Genomic DNA, 19721 nt, shown 5'->3' on the forward strand with positions numbered 1-19721 from the left:
CACTGGATTGTCCGGTCCAGACTCAATTATTTACATACCGCTGCCATATAGCTGGAATATTGCTGAGTGCGGCGTAAAACTCAACTCACTAACATTTCGAAAACTAATGACCTCAGAACCATCTTAATATTGTATCAATATCAACGGTCAGCCTTCTGTAGAAACTACGGTAGATTACACACAAATGTCATGTATAATGATCTCTTTCTTGAAAAGGAAACCGCAATATCAGTGCCAAGATGGACACAAGCAATGGGTTCCGCACATAGTTATATATATATATATACTCTTAAAAAAAGTAGGGGAACTGTACTTTCAATGTACGATTGTCGAAATTGGGAGACATATGGGATTGAATCCTTGTTGATACAATGATAATGGCTGTTCTGAGAATGCATCACCACATGGATTTCATTCAAAGCAAAGATGTTCGTTCACTACCCTCCTTGTTAGGCGACTGGAGTATGGCATGAAAATTTCAGGTTCACAATTTTCAGTCAGTAGTGTGTGATTTGACCCTGAAAACTCTGACCTTTCACAGATGCAAGAAAATTATCGAAAAAAACCCAGTGATCTACGGGTTTTTATCGACCTGCCTGAAAAACATCAAGATTCATAATGACACCCCATGCACGTGTATGCGGCTCCCACGTTGTGCACGTGCTTGCCATGCATTGCGTTTGCGTGTGGTGATAACATGAAATGATGCTGCATACACGAGATGAATGTCATTGTAACGTTCCTCAATGGGTTTACTTTCTACCAGAGTTCAAAGTTCAGGTTACCCTACTTTTTAAAAGAGTATAGTTGAAATACATTGGCCTAAGCGACGATCATTTCTCAGTCTCACGCATAGCACATAACACTGGAGAAGACCAAACACTTTCAGCGTACACGATAATGGATTTCAGACTTCGTACTGATGTAGGGTATCGAACCCGCTCCTTTGGAACATTTTAACCACTGGGATATACTGTAATTATCAACTGCTACATAAGAGCAGTAATTTCAATACTTTATTCTTCTTGTGTGTTTATTTTCCTGGTATAAGAGGCAACGACATGTTATGTTCCGCTATCAGGGCCTGAGAGGCTGACAGGGCGAAGAACGTGTAGCCCCGGCCGCACTCGAGGAGACCATGCAGTAGCTCGTCTGGTAGGTAGGACGCCCCGGCTATATCCCGAGCCCAGTCTACCCAGTTGGTCCGCCCGCCAACACTGGTGTCGTGGGTCGCCTCCAGCACTGGGTAGTTGTCACGAACATAACTATAAAGAAAGGAGATTTGGTACCGTACTCAAAGTATGATATACGCCTTGTAAGTTATTTACTGCGTGGTTGTCCTATTTCTATCAAGGGCATCCTTCAGTCAAAAGCTGCCTTACTTACAAAAGCATCTGGTATGGTTAAAAACGAATACGAACAGTGTTTCATCGCCATAAAGTTTCGACGACTTTGCACATGAAACTGAATGTCGGTTTCGAATTCTCATGTGACGTGTATCTCAACAGGCAAGTGTAACATTAGTGATATATAAAAAACGACATTCTTTGGTTTCCAGGAATCAGGTCTCTTTACTTATGATGTTTTATGTTGGGCTAGTCTCACTGATCTTTCACACTTTGACGACTATAACTGGGGATACATGCCACTTCGGGTAATACCAAGTTCTTTGAATCCGTGTGTCATGGACCGAGAGCACCCAGGATTATTGACCCTTCTGTGGACAATGTATGGCAGGCGTATAGCGAGGGAACGTCATAAATATATACTGCGCACAAATACTGCCAAAATATTCAGATATATACTGTATGTATCATATACACAATCAGCTGATCATAACAGTTTGTACAGATTTGGTCAGTTATTGTCACTGATCAAATTTGATCCACCACACATGAAACAATCGAATGTCATGAAGGTCCTGTATCAATATCTCGTACGGCACTGTTTTCACTTTTCATTTGCTGTGCACCTGGACACTACTGTGCAAGTGGACACTACTGTTCACGACAGCATCGATTAAAAAGGCATCGTTATCATAGCCCCAAAATTATGTTGATGTGTTTGACCCCACACTCTCTCCCATGTGGTTGCGATTCCCCCGCGGCATTTTCAGTATTTTAGACCATACTTCATTACACATGCACAAAGCACTCCCGATATCGCAGAAATTCCCTTTTCTGTTTGAAAATCAGAAAAATCTCAGATACCAGACATTTCGATTTTTTCTACATTTGCGTTTCTTATTTTGCAGAGTATTATTTCTAGGAACATTCCTCTTTTTTGTGTCACATATTACATTTACTATGAAGCCCCAGAGACCAGCGCTGAATGGGGCACATGTCATAGCACGACATGCTCCAGTTAATATGTAAACAAGTTCACTTACTGAGCCATATACAAGCATCCCTTGTGTACCACATACGACAGGGCCCCACGTCTTTCGTCGTGTCTGTCACAAACACAGAGATAACATTGTCATTCACAGACTGACATCATCTAACGCTTCACGTCAAGAAACGTCAACTGTTCAAACGAAACCTAAAAAGTTAAAACATCAATCAGTTGAGAATTATTGAAACTGAATCTCAGTTACCTCTGTGACGCCAAGAAAGGCAACAGTGTGATTAACACAACAGCCCAAAGCAATCTCATCGCCATTTTGGTGCCGTCTGTCGTTTCACACAAACGACTTCCTATTCCGTCATAGATTGTGCTGCATGGCATGTTCCATGTCAGTGTTTCCCCTAGTTAAAAATGTGACACAGAAAAGTCGATGGTTTCTCTGAATATCGAATAGCATAAAAAAATTTCCAGCCAGCTTCCCACTCTAGAATCCCGAAAACTAACTTAGGAACTGTATGTATATTTTGCGCACAAAAGGTTTCATTTGAAGTGACAATTAAAGAATAAATAAACTTAAACATGGGGATTTCACGTAAACCGTTAATTCTTTTTGCGATACCAGATTATTGTTTGGTCGACGTACCACGCTGCCGACAGTGGTCGAAGTAGAAGTGGTAGTCGTAACATGTAGTCGTAGTGATTATAACAGCAGCAGCAGCAGCAGCAGTAGTAGCAGTAGCAGTAGCAGTAGCAGCAGTAGCAGTAGTAGTAGCAGCAGTAGCAGTAGCAGCAGTAGCAGTAGTAGTAGCAGTAGTAGCAGTAGCAGTAGTAGCAGTGGTAGTAGTGGTAGTAGGAGTGGCAGCAGTAGCAGCAGTAGCAGTAGTAGTAGCAGCAGTAGCAGTAGCAGTAGTAGCAGTAGCAGTAGTAGCAGTGGTAGTAGTGGTAGTAGGAGTGGTAGTAGTAGCAGCAGTAGCAGCAGTAGCAGTAGTAGTAGCAGCAGTAGCAGTAGCAGCAGCAGCAGCAGTAGTAGCAGTAGCAGTAGCAGTAGCAGTAGTAGCAGTGGTAGTAGTGGTAGTAGGAGTGGTAGTAGTAGCAGCAGTAGTAGTAGCAGCAGCAGTGGTAGTAGCAGCAGCAGCAGTAGTAGTAGCAGTAGCAGCAGTAGTAGTAGTAGTAGCAGCAGCAACAGCAGTAGTAGTGGTAGTAGTAGAACTAGTAGCAGCAGCAACAGTAGCAGTAGTAGTAGTTGTTGTTGTAGTAGTAGCAGCAGCAGTAGTAGTAGCAGCAGCAGTAGTAGTAGTGGTAGTAGTAGTAGCAGTAGCAGTAGCAGCAGTAGTAACAGTGGTAGTAGTGGTAGTAGGAGTGGTAGTAGCAGCAGCAGTAGCAGTAGTAGTAGTAGTAGTAGCAGCAGCAGTAGTAGTAGCAGCAGCAGCAGTAGTAGTAGTAGCAGTAGTAGTAGCAGCAGCAGCAGCAGTAGTAGCAGCAGCAGTAGTAGTAGCAGCAGCAGCAGTAGTAGTAGTAACAGTAGTAGTAGTGGTAGTAGTAGCAGCAGCAGCAGTGGTAGTAGTAGCAGTAGCAGCAGCAGTAGTAGTAGCAGCAGCAGCAGTAGTAGTAGTAGCAGTAGTAGTAGCAGCAGTAGCAGTAGCAGCAGCAGCAGTAGTAGTAGTAACAGTAGCAGCAGTAGTAGTAGCAGCAGCAGCAGCAGTAGTAGCAGCAACAGTAGTAGTAGTGGTAGTAGTAGTAGCAGCAGCAGCAGTAGTAGTAGTAGCAGCAACAGTAGCAGTAGTAGTAGTAGTAGTAGCAGCAGCAGTAGTAGTAGCAGCAGCAGCAGCAGCAGTAGTAGTAGCAGCAGCAGCAGCAGCAGTAGTAGTAGTAGCAGCAGCAGTAGTAGTAGCAGCAACAGCAGTAGTAGTGGTAGTAGTAGTAGTAGTAGCAGCAGCAGTGGCAGCAGTAGTAGTAGTGGTAGTAGTAGCAGCAGCAGCAGTAGTAGTAGTAGCAGCAGCAGCAGTAGCAGAACACGAAGTACTACTATTACTACTACTACTACCACTACTCCGACTAATACAAGAACTACTGCTGCTGCTGCTGCTACTACTACGACACCTACTTCAACTACTACAGTGTTCCCAGAAATTATTGAGAAAATCTTTGTTTTTTTTCTAATGATGCTAAGATTGGAAAAAGGGCTTTCACTATGCACTAAGCATACTAAATAAGGGAGACAACTCTTGAAGGCTTAGAAGGCAGCTCATTACGTCAAGAGTTATCTCCCTTGTCCGAGCAGACGGCTTCCTGTGTGGCAGAATTTACAGCAAGAGAGAAAAGAAAGCTCATTCTAGATGATTTTGAAAGGGGTGAGGCTGATGCTAAAGTGTTAGCTTGTAGACATGGTATTCCTCTGTCTACAGTATACAGAACTTTGAAGAATATTCAAACAGGAACCGGGATAGAGCACAAAGCAGGGGGAGGTCGACCTAGGAAATTCAGTGTTGTGGATCGCCGAAGACTTGGGCAGATTGTGAGTAGGGGCAAATTGAAAAGTGTTGAGAACATCAGAAATGAAATGATTAGCAGAGGAAGTCCTCAGGTATGCAATGAAACAGTTAGGCAGGAATTACAGAGACTTAATTGGGTGAAAAAACGTGGAATTCCCTCGCCGTTGATGAAAGATGCACAAAAGGAAAAACGTTTAAACTGGTGTCGGGCTCATGAAAATCAAGATTGGGATAATGTCTTCTTTTCGGATGAAAGTTCTGTTTGGCTTTTCCCTAATTGTGTGAAAATTTGGACCAAAGATACTATCAAACCTATCTACCAGCGACCAAAACATAGCCCGATGTTTCACATGTGGGGTGGCATATCGGCTCGCGGAGTGACGCCATTGTGTGTTTTCACGGGAAACTTGACAAAAGAAAGATACGTTGACATTCTAAATGGTCACCTTCTTCCGACAGCACAAACATGGTATGAAGATGATTGGATTTTCCAGCATAATAATGACCCAAAACACACTGCGCGCTACACAAAACAGTGGTTGTCGGGCGAAAATGTTCAAGTTTTAGACTGGCCCATTTACAGCCCAGACCTAAACCCAATTGAGAATGTGTGGGGAGTCATGAAGGACAGAATAAACCAAAAGGGACTGAGAAATATTGAAGATATGAAGGCCGAGGTGGTCCAATATTGGGATACCCTGTCACACGATTACCTACAAACTTTGATGGGTAGTGTGCCTAGGCGTATTCAGGCATGCATTGCTGAGCGAGGAGGTCTAACAAAGTACTAAAACAAGACTGAGACTGTAAAAGGATGATGTTTTAACATGTTTATGTAAGTAAAACGCCAGAAGTTAATAAACGTGATGAGTTACATGACGCAACATGATTCTCAATAATTTCTGGGAATACTATATTACTTCCGCATCAAGAGGCGATTGGAAGCTTAACCTGTGTCAAATTAGCAAATTCCTTCCTCTTTCGCCATCCAAAGAGTTAAAACTTTTTTTCTTTTTTTTTCTAGAGCGAACAAATAACAAATGCTCATTTCATATGTTTTCCTTGTTCCTGTAATAATTCATTTACAGAAGAAAAGGAATTGACAACTGACCAGGAATATTGCTTGTGGATTTCCCCCTTGACACCTTCTTTACAATTTGTCAATGGTGCTGCTGATGGAATCACTCTAGAATTGATATGGTATGTATTTTAAAACCAATTTATACGAATTTCCCCTCGCACTATTAGATTTCTTACTTTGTTCATCTGGCAGAAAAGCGTAACCTGGCCAAAATGAAGTGCCAAAATGTTTCTCTCCGTCATGTATTTTTTGTAAAGAATTGAATGTAGGTCTTTCAAAGTGCCAATATACAAAACACGTTCCTGATAAGATGCCTGTGGACAGATAGAGCATTTCAATATTGGCAAATTTCGTTTTCCAAATCTTTGAACGGATATCATTCGGTACCTGTACAAACGTATTGTCCCACACTTTGTCCACATTCACATAGCTGTGAAGTTCTGTATACGTGTACGTTGTTCTTTCCATTCGTAGTTGCCCAAAACCTGATGTTCTCTGAATTACCTACACTGGACAAAAATAGGAAAAAGAGGAAGTTCACACTTCATTTTCACCTTTGCAACCCCCTATGGATCCGCCTGTCGTCTGTTATTTATTAACAGCCTGAACTTAACGGCGGGCTCGTATTTCGTTATTTATTTTTCGAATAACGAATAACGTGTTAGCAGCCGGTTCGTTATTCAGACCCTCTACATGGAATATCTATAGTAGTGCTTAATATAAATACATAAAACTCATGAAATGAAAGATTGTGGGATCCATTCACAGGTGTACGACCTGTGCATGATGTGTTTCGCATATTCTATATAACGACAAACTTACCAGTTCCGAGTTCGTTATTCAATGTATTCCCATCAATCATATTAAATATCTATAGTGGTGCTGTCTTACACAATGCCAACTGAAACTTTCGTAATAAAACAGAGCGGGATCAATTCACATGTGTATAAATGTGCGTGGGGTATTTAGGTATTTAGCATATTCTGAATAACGAAAAACTAACCAGCGCTGGTTCGATATTCAAGGTATATTCGTATGCATGTAAGATAACAAATATATCTATTTCATTAGTTTTGTGTAATGAGTGTATATCACATCGACTGAAATTAACACATCAGCTTCATCCTAATGGTGTACCGTTGTCCCAAACCTGGTCTACCGCTGTCCCAAACCTGGTGTACCGTTGTCCCAAACCTGGTGTACCGCTGTCCCAAACCTGGTGTACCGCTGTCCCAAACCTGATGTACCACTGTCCCAAACCTGGTGTACCGCTGTCCCAAACCTGGTGTACCGTTGTCCCAAACCTGGTGTACCGCTGTCCCAAACGTGGTGTACCGCTGTCCCAAACCTGGTGTACCGCTGTCCCAAACCTGATGTACCACTGTCCCAAACCTGGTGTACCGTTATCCCAAACCTGGTGTACCGTTGTCCCAAACCTGGTGTACCGTTATCCCAAACCTGGTCTACCGTTATCCCAAACCTAGTGTACCGTTGTCCCAAACCTGATGTACCGCTGTCCCAAACCTGATGTACCACTGTCCCAAACCTGATGTACCGTTGTCCCAAACCTGATGTACCGTTGTCCCAAACCTGGTGTACCGTTATCCCAAACCTGGTGTACCGTTGTCCCAAACCTGATGTACCACTGTCCCAAACCTGATGTACCGTTGTCCCAACCTGGTGTACCGTTATCCCAAACCTGGTGTACCGTTGTCCCAAACCTGGTGTACCGTTGTCCCTAACCTGGTGTACCGCTGTTGTGTAGTTATTCTGGGTAGTTATTCTGTTATTTTGAATTACGACACCCTGAACCGTACTGGCTTCCTCATTTCGTTTATGTCTAGCAATATCACTGAGTGTAAGTAAGATCTTCTAATATGTCTCCAAGTAGTTGTTGGTTACTTAGGGTTGTCCAGTAATTGATTCTAAACGTCACCAAGATTTACTGTTTGGGCTGTTTGTCTTTGAGTGTGTCATTGGTCGATAACAACGATCAGTCGGATTTTCACAGACATTTTACTTAGGAATAATATATAATTAAAGAAACTAAATCCAACTAGTCTATCTACTCTACGGAATATTGCTGAGTCCGGTGTAAAACTAAACTCACTCACTCATTATCTACTCTATGGAAAGGTTTATTGTACTAGTTACACCTTTCAGTGATCATTACTATTTCAGACAAAAGTATCGAGTTAACCAAACAGTATTTTCAATGAGAATGAGAACAGAGTGAGTGAGTGAGTGAGTTTAGTTTTACGCCGCACTCAGCAATATTCCAGCCATATGGCAGCGGTCTGTAAATAATCGAGTCTGGACCAGACAATCCAGTGACCAACAACATGAGCATCGATCTGCACAATTGGGAACCAATGACATGTGTCAACCAAGTCAGCGAGTCTGACCACCCGATCCCGTTAGTCGCCTCTTGTGACAAGCATAGTCGCCTTTTATGGCAAGCATGGGTTGCTGAAGGCCTATTCTACCCCTGGACCTTTACGGGTATGGTCAGTTTGGATGTTTTGGGTATATTTCTGTATAATTAAACACATGCGCATTTGGTACACCTGTGAACGGATCCCACAGGATCTTTTATTAAGTTTCAGTGTAATATGACAACGCTACTGTAGATATTCCATGTAGAGCGTATGAATAACCCGTTGCTAGCACGTTATTCGTTATTCATAAGATGAATAACGGAACACCAAATCTATGCAAATACGGTATGTCATATTTGTTATCTCATAAGTGATAGAACTGATAGGCATACATTGAATAACAAACCCAGTGCTGCATTCGTAACTACTCGTGTCATTCCGCCAAGCCGGATGTAGGTCACGGAAAGAGACGAGTAGTTACGAATGCCCAGTGCTGGTTAGTTTTTCGTTGTTCAGAGCAGGGAGCCTATATAGAGATTATTGTAGTAGATTATCCCTGTTCAGGGGTTCTGTATAATGGAATACCTCATGCGCATTTGGTGCGCATGTGAATGGATCCCGCAATGTTTTATTACATGAGTTTATGGTGTCTATGACAGCACTACTATAGATATTCATGTAGAGCATTTGAATAAGGAACCGGCTGCTAGCAGGCTATTCGTTGTTCGAAAGACGAATAACCAAACACGAACCCACTGTAAACGTCAGGCTGCATTATTTATTACACCCTATGAAGATAACACTATGGAAGGTTGGCCTGGTTAAGTCCTTGTCACTTTCACCTACACTCTCATTAAATGTCAGGTCGTTAGTTTATGGGAGGAAAGCGTTGTTCAATACGAGAGGTACATTTAATCCGTGATTATCAGTGACACTATCAAAATGTAACTTTATAGACTATGCTCGACCGTTTCACCACATGTGCTTTTGAAAATATCACCAAGTTGCGTCATTGTTAACATTTCTCAAATTCTACATTGCTGCAAACTTTCGTCAGGTAACTGAAATGTGATTTGTATACAGTTCAGTCTATTTAAAATCGTCTTAATCCAGCACATATATATGCTTGACGTACAGGTGATGTTACGCATGTTATATATCGACATATACTATTAAAAAAAGAAACGCATAACCCAGTTTTTTGTGACAAAATGTTTTATATTCAATCATCAATAACAATGCGAAAAAGGATCTTTCTAGAATGATTTTTTACACTGGCTTAGGGGAGTTCATTGCCTAGAAACAGCGATCAAGAAGATGAGTTTAGGCCTTTACATTATTCGTCGGTGTTAAAGGGAAAGTATCTGTTATGGCCACCACGTGCACGAATGACAGTTCTCACACGCCGAGTCAGGGACTGAATGAGTCTTTGGATAACCGCCTGGGGGATCCTTTGCCACTCCTCCTGCAGACATGCAGCCAGTGCTTGCAACGTTTGAGGTTGTTGTTTGATGGAGACGTCGATCCAGCTCATCCCATAGGTGCTCAATAGGGTTGAGATCAGGTGATCGAGAGGGCCAAGGGAGCACATTCACATTGTTGGCTGGAAGAAAATCCCTTGTAACACGTGCAGTATACGGGCGGACGTTATCCTGCTGAAAAAAGTTTACGTTGGACGTTAATGGCAGGCAGGAGGTGTGGTTGCAGGATTGTGTCTCTGTAGCGCACTGCTGCCAAATTCCCCTGAACATGGACCAGATTCTTACGATCAGTGTAGGATATCTCTGCCCACATCATGACACTTTCTTCGTCAAATCGGTCCACTTGACGTACGCGGTTGGGAGCGTAACGTTCATTGACGCGCCTGTAAACTCACGTCTTTGCAGCACGAACCTGGACTCATCGCTGAACCAAACTCTGCACCAGTTGCGTAAGTCCTATCTCATTACGTTGTTACACCAACGGAGTCGATTGGCGGGGTGAACACCGCGTAGGACGTTGCCGACGTATGGTCTTCTGGCTCGAAGTCCATGTTCCCTCAACCTGTTCCTCACCGTTTGTCCCGATATCCTCCTCAGTCCTGGTATCCTAGCTACAGTGCCATCACCCGTAGATGTGCGATCACGTAAGTGAAGGACCCGGATGTAGCTATCCTGAGCTGGCGTGGTCACTCGTGGTCTATCTGATCGCCGACGGTCATTCGCTGAACCAGTCTGGTTGAAGCGGGTGACAAGCCGTGAAATGGTTCAGACGTCTGGCAACAGAGGATTGTGACTCTCCGGCCTGCAGTCTTCCGATGGCGATGTTTCTGGTTGCAGCATCAAGACGTGGCATGTTGAAAGTTCTTCCAAAGTCATCTAAACGAATGTCATTTTCCAAAAGCCTCTGTCGTTTCATAGTCGTTTAGTGCGTGATTTCCATGCTCAACATGCACGTGCAAAAATTCGCATGTTGCGTTGCGCCGATGTTTTCCTGATTTTTCTAAAAACAGTTCATCAAAGTCAACATTTTTTTACAGACGTCCTGTTCATGGATGTCAGATGTAAACTAGAAGTACCAGTAACAAATATTGAAGGATATTTTGTCAATATTATGATACGGACAGTACACACTTTCTTTTGAAATAAACATACTGCCTATGCGTTTCTTTTTTTTGAATAGTATATTACAAACAGACAACAATGATACACACAGCGTCGGACCAAGATAAGTAATCGTCCCAGTTTCCTGTTTTTAGTCTTGATTTCCTTCCTTCTTTGGCGTTGGGGTGCTTGGCATCAACGTCAACTTGAAAACTTGGCGGATCATATATTGTAGAGTGGAACCACAAAGAACAGCGCCTTGTTGGCATCCAAGTCGTCCCGTTTGCAAGATGGGGGTGTGGCCACAACGGTTAACGCTTGTTAAACCTGGCAAGTCCTGAAGAAGAGTGTAACAGACTCCCTTACATCACACCTATTCAGATTCGGGTTAGAGCGGATGGGTGATAAGGCTTGTTGTCTTATCCCATATGTAGATCGATGCTCATGCTATATTTATAGTCCGCCTCCACATAGCCGGAATATTTTTACATCAAACACTCAGTGAAATGGGTTTTTTTCTCTTGAATGATATTACGAGATTTGAAAGAGCCCATCTTTCCTCACAATGTTTGGCGTGATATGTAGCGAGTAATATCTCTCATAATTTTAATTGAATACAGAGCCATTTTACACGAGTTAGTGCTATATGACGACTCATGGCGAACTACCGCATCCAACCCCTCTGAATATCACTAGTCACGATGAAAATTTTAATTTGGACATTTTATAATGGACGTAACGAGCAACACACAAAAGGGGGATGTAACTCAAGAAGTACGTGTACGCCCGAGTGACTCCTTCCTTCCTGCTTTACGAGCGACTGTATTCACCCAAGACTGTGCGACGGGTTACCTTATTCAGCTGTATGATAATAGCAACTGTAAAGAGCTGGACGCAGCTCTGTTTCAGGTGTATCGCAGTCATGGCTACTGTACAGAAGGTAAGGCTACTGTGGCTACTCGTGGATGATTTCTGTGGTCATTTTATAATTATCATTCACTAAAAAAATTAGAAACTTCACAACTGTATTATTGTTCATAACTGTGACCGAGATACTTTTTTTGAGTTTCTGGTTGTGCCATATATACACATGACAATGGTATGTAGACTGTTAGAAAGGTCCCTTCGTCGTGAAAAAATTGATGAAGTTCCGTGGACAGAACTGTACGTCTTGAGGGGTCACATTCTCACCTCCGCGGTCGGATATAACCGTAGTAATTCAGCACAAATAGGAAAAAGCATGACATTCGCGAGGTCAGTAAGAAATCAACTCGCAAATCAGTGATCGTGCCATGGCTTGGCTTAACGTTGGATAATCGGTTGCAGGGACAGAGCAGTGTTGTGTTTTTTTTGTAGGGGAGATGGACGAGGGGATTACTGACTTCGGTAGTTTACATCTGATTGTCGTACAGGAGAATCTGTGTGTCTATATGATGATATGATGATGATTTTATCGGTAGGGGAGACATCAATTTTGTGTGCATGTAGAATGGGGGTGGGGGTGTCATCAATTTATCTACACCGTAGCAATTTAAAACTATGCTTACAAATTATGGGGGTGGGGGGTGGCATTGATTTTGTTCATTGCAGGCAGTTGCGTCACTTACTTTGTGCACACATTTTAGTGGGAGTTTCAGTCACATTGTACATGCCTCGCCATAAAAATCATTATCACCCCAAGCCATAAATTATGAACGGTCCCAAACGCCGTTGGTGATGTCATGTACTGGCTTCTACGTTTCCTGGTCTCGAAAACTTGGGTTCAGCTTGGAAGACGAATCAGCTCTTGCTAAAGCTTTGGCTATCTAACACTCGCTCACCAATGGGAACGTTTGAGTGTTAAGAGTGGTGGCTTGGCTTAATGGTTAAATGGCGTCACACCAAATCACGTTGAAATATGGTACTTGTTTAATCCCTGTCTGGGTCATCAACATTATTGGGTACAACAAGGACTTGTCGGCTCAGAGTCAGTATAGAATGTCTGAGTGGGGTATTCATGCTTAAAAGTGGCATGAGCTAGCGCTATAAATGACGTTTTCTGAGTTCCTGAGCACTCTTCTATTATTTTCAGTGTATCCTGCTTACAAGCAAGTTACATTTTCAATGTATGCCGCTGGAATGCCGAGCTAATGTGGTACTTCCTTGTAGTGTTTCTATATCTCGAATAACATTGAATCACGTTGACACAGATTTCGCCTCACCCGACCTCACCTCATCTGACCTGACCTGACCTGACCTCATCACGGGGAAATGGTCGCCCTCGTTATTGACTGGACCCGTGAAGGCCCCGGGGTTGAGTAGGCCTTCAGCAACCCATGCTTGCCATAAAAGGCGACTATCCTTGTTGAGGGGACTAACAGGATCGAGTGGTCAGGCTCGCTGACTTGGCTGACACATGTCATTGGTTCCCAATTGTGCAGATCGATGCTCATGCTATTGATCTCTGGATTGTCTGGTCCAGGCTGGATTATTTACAGACCGCTGCCATATGGCTGGAATATTGCTGAGTGCGGCGTAAAACTCAACTCACTCACTCACTCGTTATTGATTTCTGCTCAGTTTCATGCAAGTTCGCACCGGTTAAAACACTGTGACGCGTATCATTTTTATTATAATGCACACACTGGTTTCATTATTGGATTCAATTTAAGAAGTGCCAAGTGTTTAATTTGGTTGAGTATGCTGTTGACACATGTTGGCAAGAAAACAATGGAAAAGCTGGTATGGAAAGAACGTGTGAGGGTGAACTCCAAGACAGTGATAGGCCCGTCCATGGCTCTCATTATGACTGACTACTTTCCTAAATGTGATTTAGATGTTCATACGCCCTATCAAGTTTTAATGGCCACCATCAACAGCTGTAACGGAAACATTTGTGCGGAGGGTTACGCTAGGTGTAGGCGGTAAGTAGTCGGCCTAATGACGTCACAAGTATTAATGCGACAACACGATTAAGGGACTGGACAAACTACATGTATCTGCAAAACAGTGCGAATTAAGAATGTGCAGGAAATGGAAGAAGTAGAGATGAAACTGGAGGTAAAGTCCTGTGTCACACAATTCAGATATTCGCATCTGAATGGGTATTCCGCTGAGTCTAGTGACTGTTAGGGTACTGGGGTATGCAATTAAGTCAATCACTAAGGGACCGTCGTAATTTATGGCAACTGTTTGGTTGTTGGTTATTGTGATTTTGATTTTGAAGTATTTACAGTGTGAAAGTAATATAATAGTTTTTTATGTGAATGAAATATGTTTTTCAGATGATGCTGATAACATTCCTTGTGCATTCTGGAGCCGCTGCTGTTGGTAGTGAGCGTGGTGATCTCGACTCGTGTGAACCATGCACATGCTCGGAAACACACGTGAACTGTTCCTCCAGAAACCTTACCGCCGTCCCGAAAACCCTGCCTAAAGGAATCCAAACTCTAGATCTCTCTCACAACTCAATTTATAAGCTGATCAGGACATCCTTTGATGCCTACGGAGACCTTAGAGCACTGAATATATCATACAATAGACTTACATTTCTGGACCGAGATGTCTTTCAGCATTTGATACGTTTGCAGATATTGGACATTCAACATAACCAGCTGTCATTGTCCAATCGATCCTATCCTGTTGGACTCTTCAGTAACCAGAAGATGTTACAACAATTGTTTCTCCAAGGGAACACTGACTGCAACAGAGGCTACAATTATCCTGACACCGTGTTCGGTGACCTCACCAACTTATTGGAGCTACACATAGATGGTTTGGAAAACTTCGTATTTGGAAAAGCCTTCAAGAATCTCACTCGGCTCACGTCACTAATTCTGGAGGGAACCTGTGATATTGGCACAGTCCGAAATGACAGTTTTACCTACTTGCCAAGCGTGCAAAATCTTTCTCTAGTTAATTGTGGAATCAGTTACATAGAGCGGTCTTCCTTTGCAGCCTTGAACAATAACATACGCTACATTGATGTTTCTGACAATGTGGACCTTGGACTGATTCACCTTGGTCAAGCAATGTATGGACTTAGAAACAAAACGGTTGGGATTCTGAAAGCAAATCGGCTACACAGACATCGTGGAACAGGAATTGCTCTAGAATGCAAAGACTTTGCTTCTCTTAAATACATAAGATTAGAAGAACTGCACATTGATGACAATCGTATAGAAGTACTTGACATGGGTGTACCTACGCTTCTGCCTCACCTAAAGAGACTTTCAGGCAGAAAAAATTTATTCCTGTTTGGTCCATATGTTCTTACGGGTCAGGCACTGGCAGAGGTTGAATGGGCAGATGTTTCAGGACAGGGAACTTCAACAGCTGATCTGTTTCGTCGGAATGCAAACAGCATGCATCTACAATACTTTAGAAAAGAGCCAACCTGTTTCTCTTCTGATAAGATAGAACGCATTTCAGGTATTTCACATGAAATCGTTGCACATGTAGCCAGAAAACGGTGGGATTCTGGGCTAAATTTGAACCAATCAGGCTGTTTATTTCATCTACCTCAGAAGCTTACATTTGCCAATTTCAGCAACTCCAAATTCAGCTTCCATATAAGGAATGTGCAATTTTGCAGTTCCAACTTAAAGAAACTTGATCTGTCTCATAATCTGTTTACAAAATGGGAAGGACCAATCAGAGGTTTTGAAAGTCTTGAATACTTAGACCTCTCTCACAATTTCTGTGACTATGTAAATAATTCAATTTTTGAAAGCGTCAGTAGACTGAAGACGCTAAAACTGGGGACAAATTTTCTCGGTTACCCAATGAAGGATCTCCAGTTTAACCTTAGTAGTTTGGAACATCTAGATTTGACAGATAACAAAATCCATGATCTGACAATGTCTAATTTCATTTTATTAAAGTCACTCAAGTCTTTAGACCTTAGTTACAACGATCTCGTATCATGGAACGCTACTATTGAAAATATGCATAATTTAACCACTCTGAACATCTCACACAACATATTTGTTGACTTTCCAATAAGTTTGGCATCGCAAATTGAGCAGCTGAACAACAAACACCTGAGAGTTGATTTTCAAGGGAATTCCTTGAAATGTAATTGTCTGACTTTAAAATCACTGCAATGGATAAATAAGAATTCAAACAGCTTTGTTAACATGCAAGAATTGGAATGCATCTTTAATGGTAAGAGTATGAATCTGACTAACCTACGATATATCGTCCTTCAGCTTGAAAAGTCCTGTGCTTCATATGTAGGATTAATGATAGGAATCCTCACCATTGTGGTGTTAGTAATGGCTCTGTCGCTGGCAGGTATTTTGTTCAGATACAGGTGGAAGCTCAGATATTTGTATTACGTAATGAGAAATCGACACCGCGGGTACCTCCCTGCTCCGGATGTGGAGCACAACTTCGAATTTGATGCCTTCATTTCGTATGCTGACGAGGACCGCGGATTCGTTGTGAACGAAATGCGGCAGGTGCTTGAAGACAAGAACGGCTTGAGTCTGTGTATCCACCACAGAGACTTCCTTCCAGGAGAAGCCATTGCTGCCAACATCCTGAAAGCCATCAGTACCAGCAGAAAAACCGTGGTGATCCTGACCAGGAACTTTCTGAAGAGTCACTGGTGTAGATACGAGCTAGAGATGGCCAAGATGGAAAGTATCTACACTGGACGGAACACCTTGCTGATTGTGTTGATGGAGGATATTCCTGTGAAGGATCTTCCCGTGGATATAGTGGAGGTGATGAGAAAGGACTCGTACGTCGAGTTCACGGATGACGTGGAAGGGAATGATGTGTTTTGGCATAGCTTGAAAAGGGGGCTCAGAGCGTGAAAGGACAAGGTATGATAAGGGTGGTTTTTGGCCCACTAACAAAATTGGCTGAAAACATGTTATTTGTTTAGAGACAAGTTAGCTTTGCATAAAAATGCTATATTTTATATGTTCTGAGGTGTAATTTTTCTGCAGAGGGGCCCAAAATGGGTTTTATCAGTTCCCATGAAAAATAACAAGTCTGAAATATCATTGTGCCATAATGGCTTATTTACAACTGTTATTTTATTTACATACATATTACAGCAGTTTTACGACAGGTAGTCATGCTGAAAAACATGTCAATGTCAGTAATAATGTTTTAACTTCAAGGGGCCCAATTAGGGTTGCAAAACATTGTTAATTCAATTACTTGCCAATTGTGTCCCCCAAACTCAGTCATTATTCACAGCAATCTTTGCAAATGTAATCCATGGGTCAATTTTACAACATGTAAGCATGATCACAATCATGTTGCCTGTTTTGGGTGAAGCTACATTTTGGGCACAGCTTCATTCTAACAAGTAAGTGGAGTCAGTATTTACCACCAGTTTTAGCAAATATACAGTCACCATCTCAATCATCATATGTTATTGCAATAGCCAACCATTTTGCACTAAAAATCACAGGTCTTGACCTCAAAGGGGCCCATTTCGTGTGAAATTTCATTGTCAGTGCAGGTTCATATTAACACCATGCACATGTTAAAGTCAGTATTCAAAAGACTTCACAGAGTAATTATTCACAACTTATCCACTTAAAGATGTAAAACATACATTATTACTCTTCATTCACACAGTCATCAATCTCAGTATCTGATTCACTCTCAAGAACTGCAGTATTTAAAAGTGTATAAACCTAAAGTAGATCAAAATGTATAAAATATGAATTTAAAATATTGGAAACAAAATATTTGGGCCACTAGACGGACTTGAAAAGGTGAATGGTCAGTGTCTTAAGGAAAGATTTACATGATGTTAATTAAAGCTTGTTTCACCAGTGTTGTAACATAGATTACCAAACTTAAGGAAAACAATTACAATATTTGGATTTGATGTGAAACAGTTTAGTTAAACAATGTAGGCTTGATAAACAAACTTTGAAAAAAAGAAAGAAAAGTTACATGGATTTGAACCTGCATGTCTGATAACAAAAGAAACGAACCGTCCACTATTGCAACCATTAGGCTACATATCCCTTTGCCTCCCAATGTGAATTTAAGCTTATATATTACACTTTACAACTATGTATGACTTGACGTCTGCTTGTGTTCATCACCTGCTAGACCTTGATACAATGTTCTTATTCTAGCTAAAACATCCTTTTCATACAGTTAAGTGTAGTCATTTTGGTTAAATGAAATCTAATATGTCATTGGAAACATCAAGGTACATAAGTTCTTGGAAAATGCATATGTTTATATGTATACATGGCAATCCTGTTGAATGACAGTGTTATTTTGACAGTGACAGGTGACTCAAAGATGTCTGAAACACAGATGATAGAAAAACTATGATCAAATTTGTACATAATAACAAAGATTTTCACCTTTACAGTACTGCTTGATCATATTTTGAAAATCTTCAGACAACGTCTTACTTTTCTAGCAGAGAACATCAACCAAACACCAATGTTTACCTCTCATAAATCTGCCTTGTTGAGTGCCTAATATGATATTGAAAATTTTAATAACGATGTTTGATATGTGTATTTTAGAGCACAAAACCATTCAAAATATAATGTATCATGGCACAGATGTGTAAATGTGATGGATTGTTTTTAAAGATGTTAGTTTATGTCAATGTTTATTTTTTGAGATGTTGTATGGGGCAATTTCATAAACCGAAAAAATGTACTTTTTTAAAGATTTTGATGTGAGCAAAAGCGTGACCCACCACAATTTTTTAGGTGTACATTCTAATTTACTCGCTTCATATGTGGTGAAAAAATTGGGATGGGTCACGCTTTTGCTCACACTTTTCTATCACTCTGAAAATCAGAAAAATGTAGGTTTCTAGAAGATGTTGTAAAATACGTTAACTCTGAGGTCTTCAAAGAGGAAAACTAACAACACTAGAAACATAAAAATGCAATTGGAGGTAACTTCAACAATTAATTTAGCTCCTTTCATGCTAAAATTATCGTGTTGTAAAATTTTGATAATCATGACATGTTGTGGGCCACTGTCACTGTAATACTGATAATATTGTTAGAAAATAGTGTGTACAGTTTCCAAGACGGTTAAACAATCAGTGCTCCAGTATGATAGTACAATTCCATTTCAACGAGTAGGGATGTGCAAGTTTTATGTAACATCCTGATACCATACAATGCCACGCTTGTGGAGATCGTAGAGAACATGTGTTGGCAGAATTTGAACAGATGACATCCACGGCCTCGATGACTGGTTCTCTCCAAATGACGAGACATTATGCACGAAAAAATCGGTACAGGTCGGAGAGGGACCAACAGTAGACCGCAGTAGATAGCGTGCTTGCCATGTCAGTACATGTTAAATCAAGGTGTATTTGGTTATCGGTTGTTTCGCCACTGTTGTTTAACAAATTACATAGCAATATTCCAGCTATATGGCGGCGGTCCGTAAGTACCCAAGTCTGGATCATGATCCAGTGATGAACATCATGACCATCGATATAGGCAGTTGGGAAACAATGACGTGCCAACAAAGTCAGCGAGCCTGACCACACAAGCCGTTTTACCTCAACATGTAAATGCTCGCTGGAATAACTGCAAAATTCCTGGTGTGGCTTTAAGCAAGATTTCTTCGCTCAGTGCGTACATGACATACAGCTGTGCACATTACAGAGCGTTTGAATATTTGGAAAATCTTGTAGTCGTGCATTACAAGTACACAGATGTGTAGGTTGGTACACGTGCGTTTTTCACAATGTAATATCTTGGCCTTTTGTACGTTTCCATTCATAATTAATACTTTCTCCGTAAACCAAATTATGCAAATATTTGTATATACTTTGTATATATTCATGCAGGTCTTTGCTCGTAATATTTTCTGTGTATATTACTGTGAGTATATTGCATGA

At 41.4% G+C, this 19721-nt stretch overlaps 3 protein-coding genes across 3 annotated transcripts; 2 read left to right on the forward strand and 1 right to left on the reverse strand.

The window, feature by feature from the left end:
- Window positions 1-973: 973 nt before the first annotated feature.
- On the reverse strand, window positions 974-2680 carry LOC137291816 (uncharacterized). The gene is made up of 3 exons (XM_067823352.1): window positions 2597-2680; window positions 2390-2452; window positions 974-1265 (listed from the first exon to the last, which is right to left on the reverse strand). The coding sequence occupies exons 1-3, from the start codon at window positions 2659-2661 to the stop codon at window positions 1034-1036; spliced, it is 360 nt and encodes a 119-aa protein (XP_067679453.1). The 5' UTR covers window positions 2662-2680; the 3' UTR covers window positions 974-1033.
- A 40-nt stretch (window positions 2681-2720) lies between these two features.
- On the forward strand, window positions 2721-4190 carry LOC137292043 (uncharacterized; the record flags this gene model as incomplete). The annotated part of the gene is made up of 2 exons (XM_067823594.1): window positions 2721-2734; window positions 2969-4190. Coding segments are annotated over exons 1-2 (1236 nt in total), but the record flags the coding sequence as incomplete, so codon positions are not given.
- A 7571-nt stretch (window positions 4191-11761) lies between these two features.
- On the forward strand, window positions 11762-17777 carry LOC137290369 (toll-like receptor 4). Its single transcript, XM_067821257.1, has 2 exons — window positions 11762-11819; window positions 14143-17777. Exons 1-2 carry the CDS (start codon window positions 11802-11804, stop codon window positions 16678-16680), a joined length of 2556 nt encoding a protein of 851 aa, XP_067677358.1. The 5' UTR covers window positions 11762-11801; the 3' UTR covers window positions 16681-17777.
- The last annotated feature ends 1944 nt before the right edge of the window (window positions 17778-19721 follow it).

This window comes from Haliotis asinina, chromosome 7 (genome assembly GCF_037392515.1).
Source record: "Haliotis asinina isolate JCU_RB_2024 chromosome 7, JCU_Hal_asi_v2, whole genome shotgun sequence".
NCBI lineage: Eukaryota > Metazoa > Mollusca > Gastropoda > Lepetellida > Haliotidae > Haliotis > Haliotis asinina.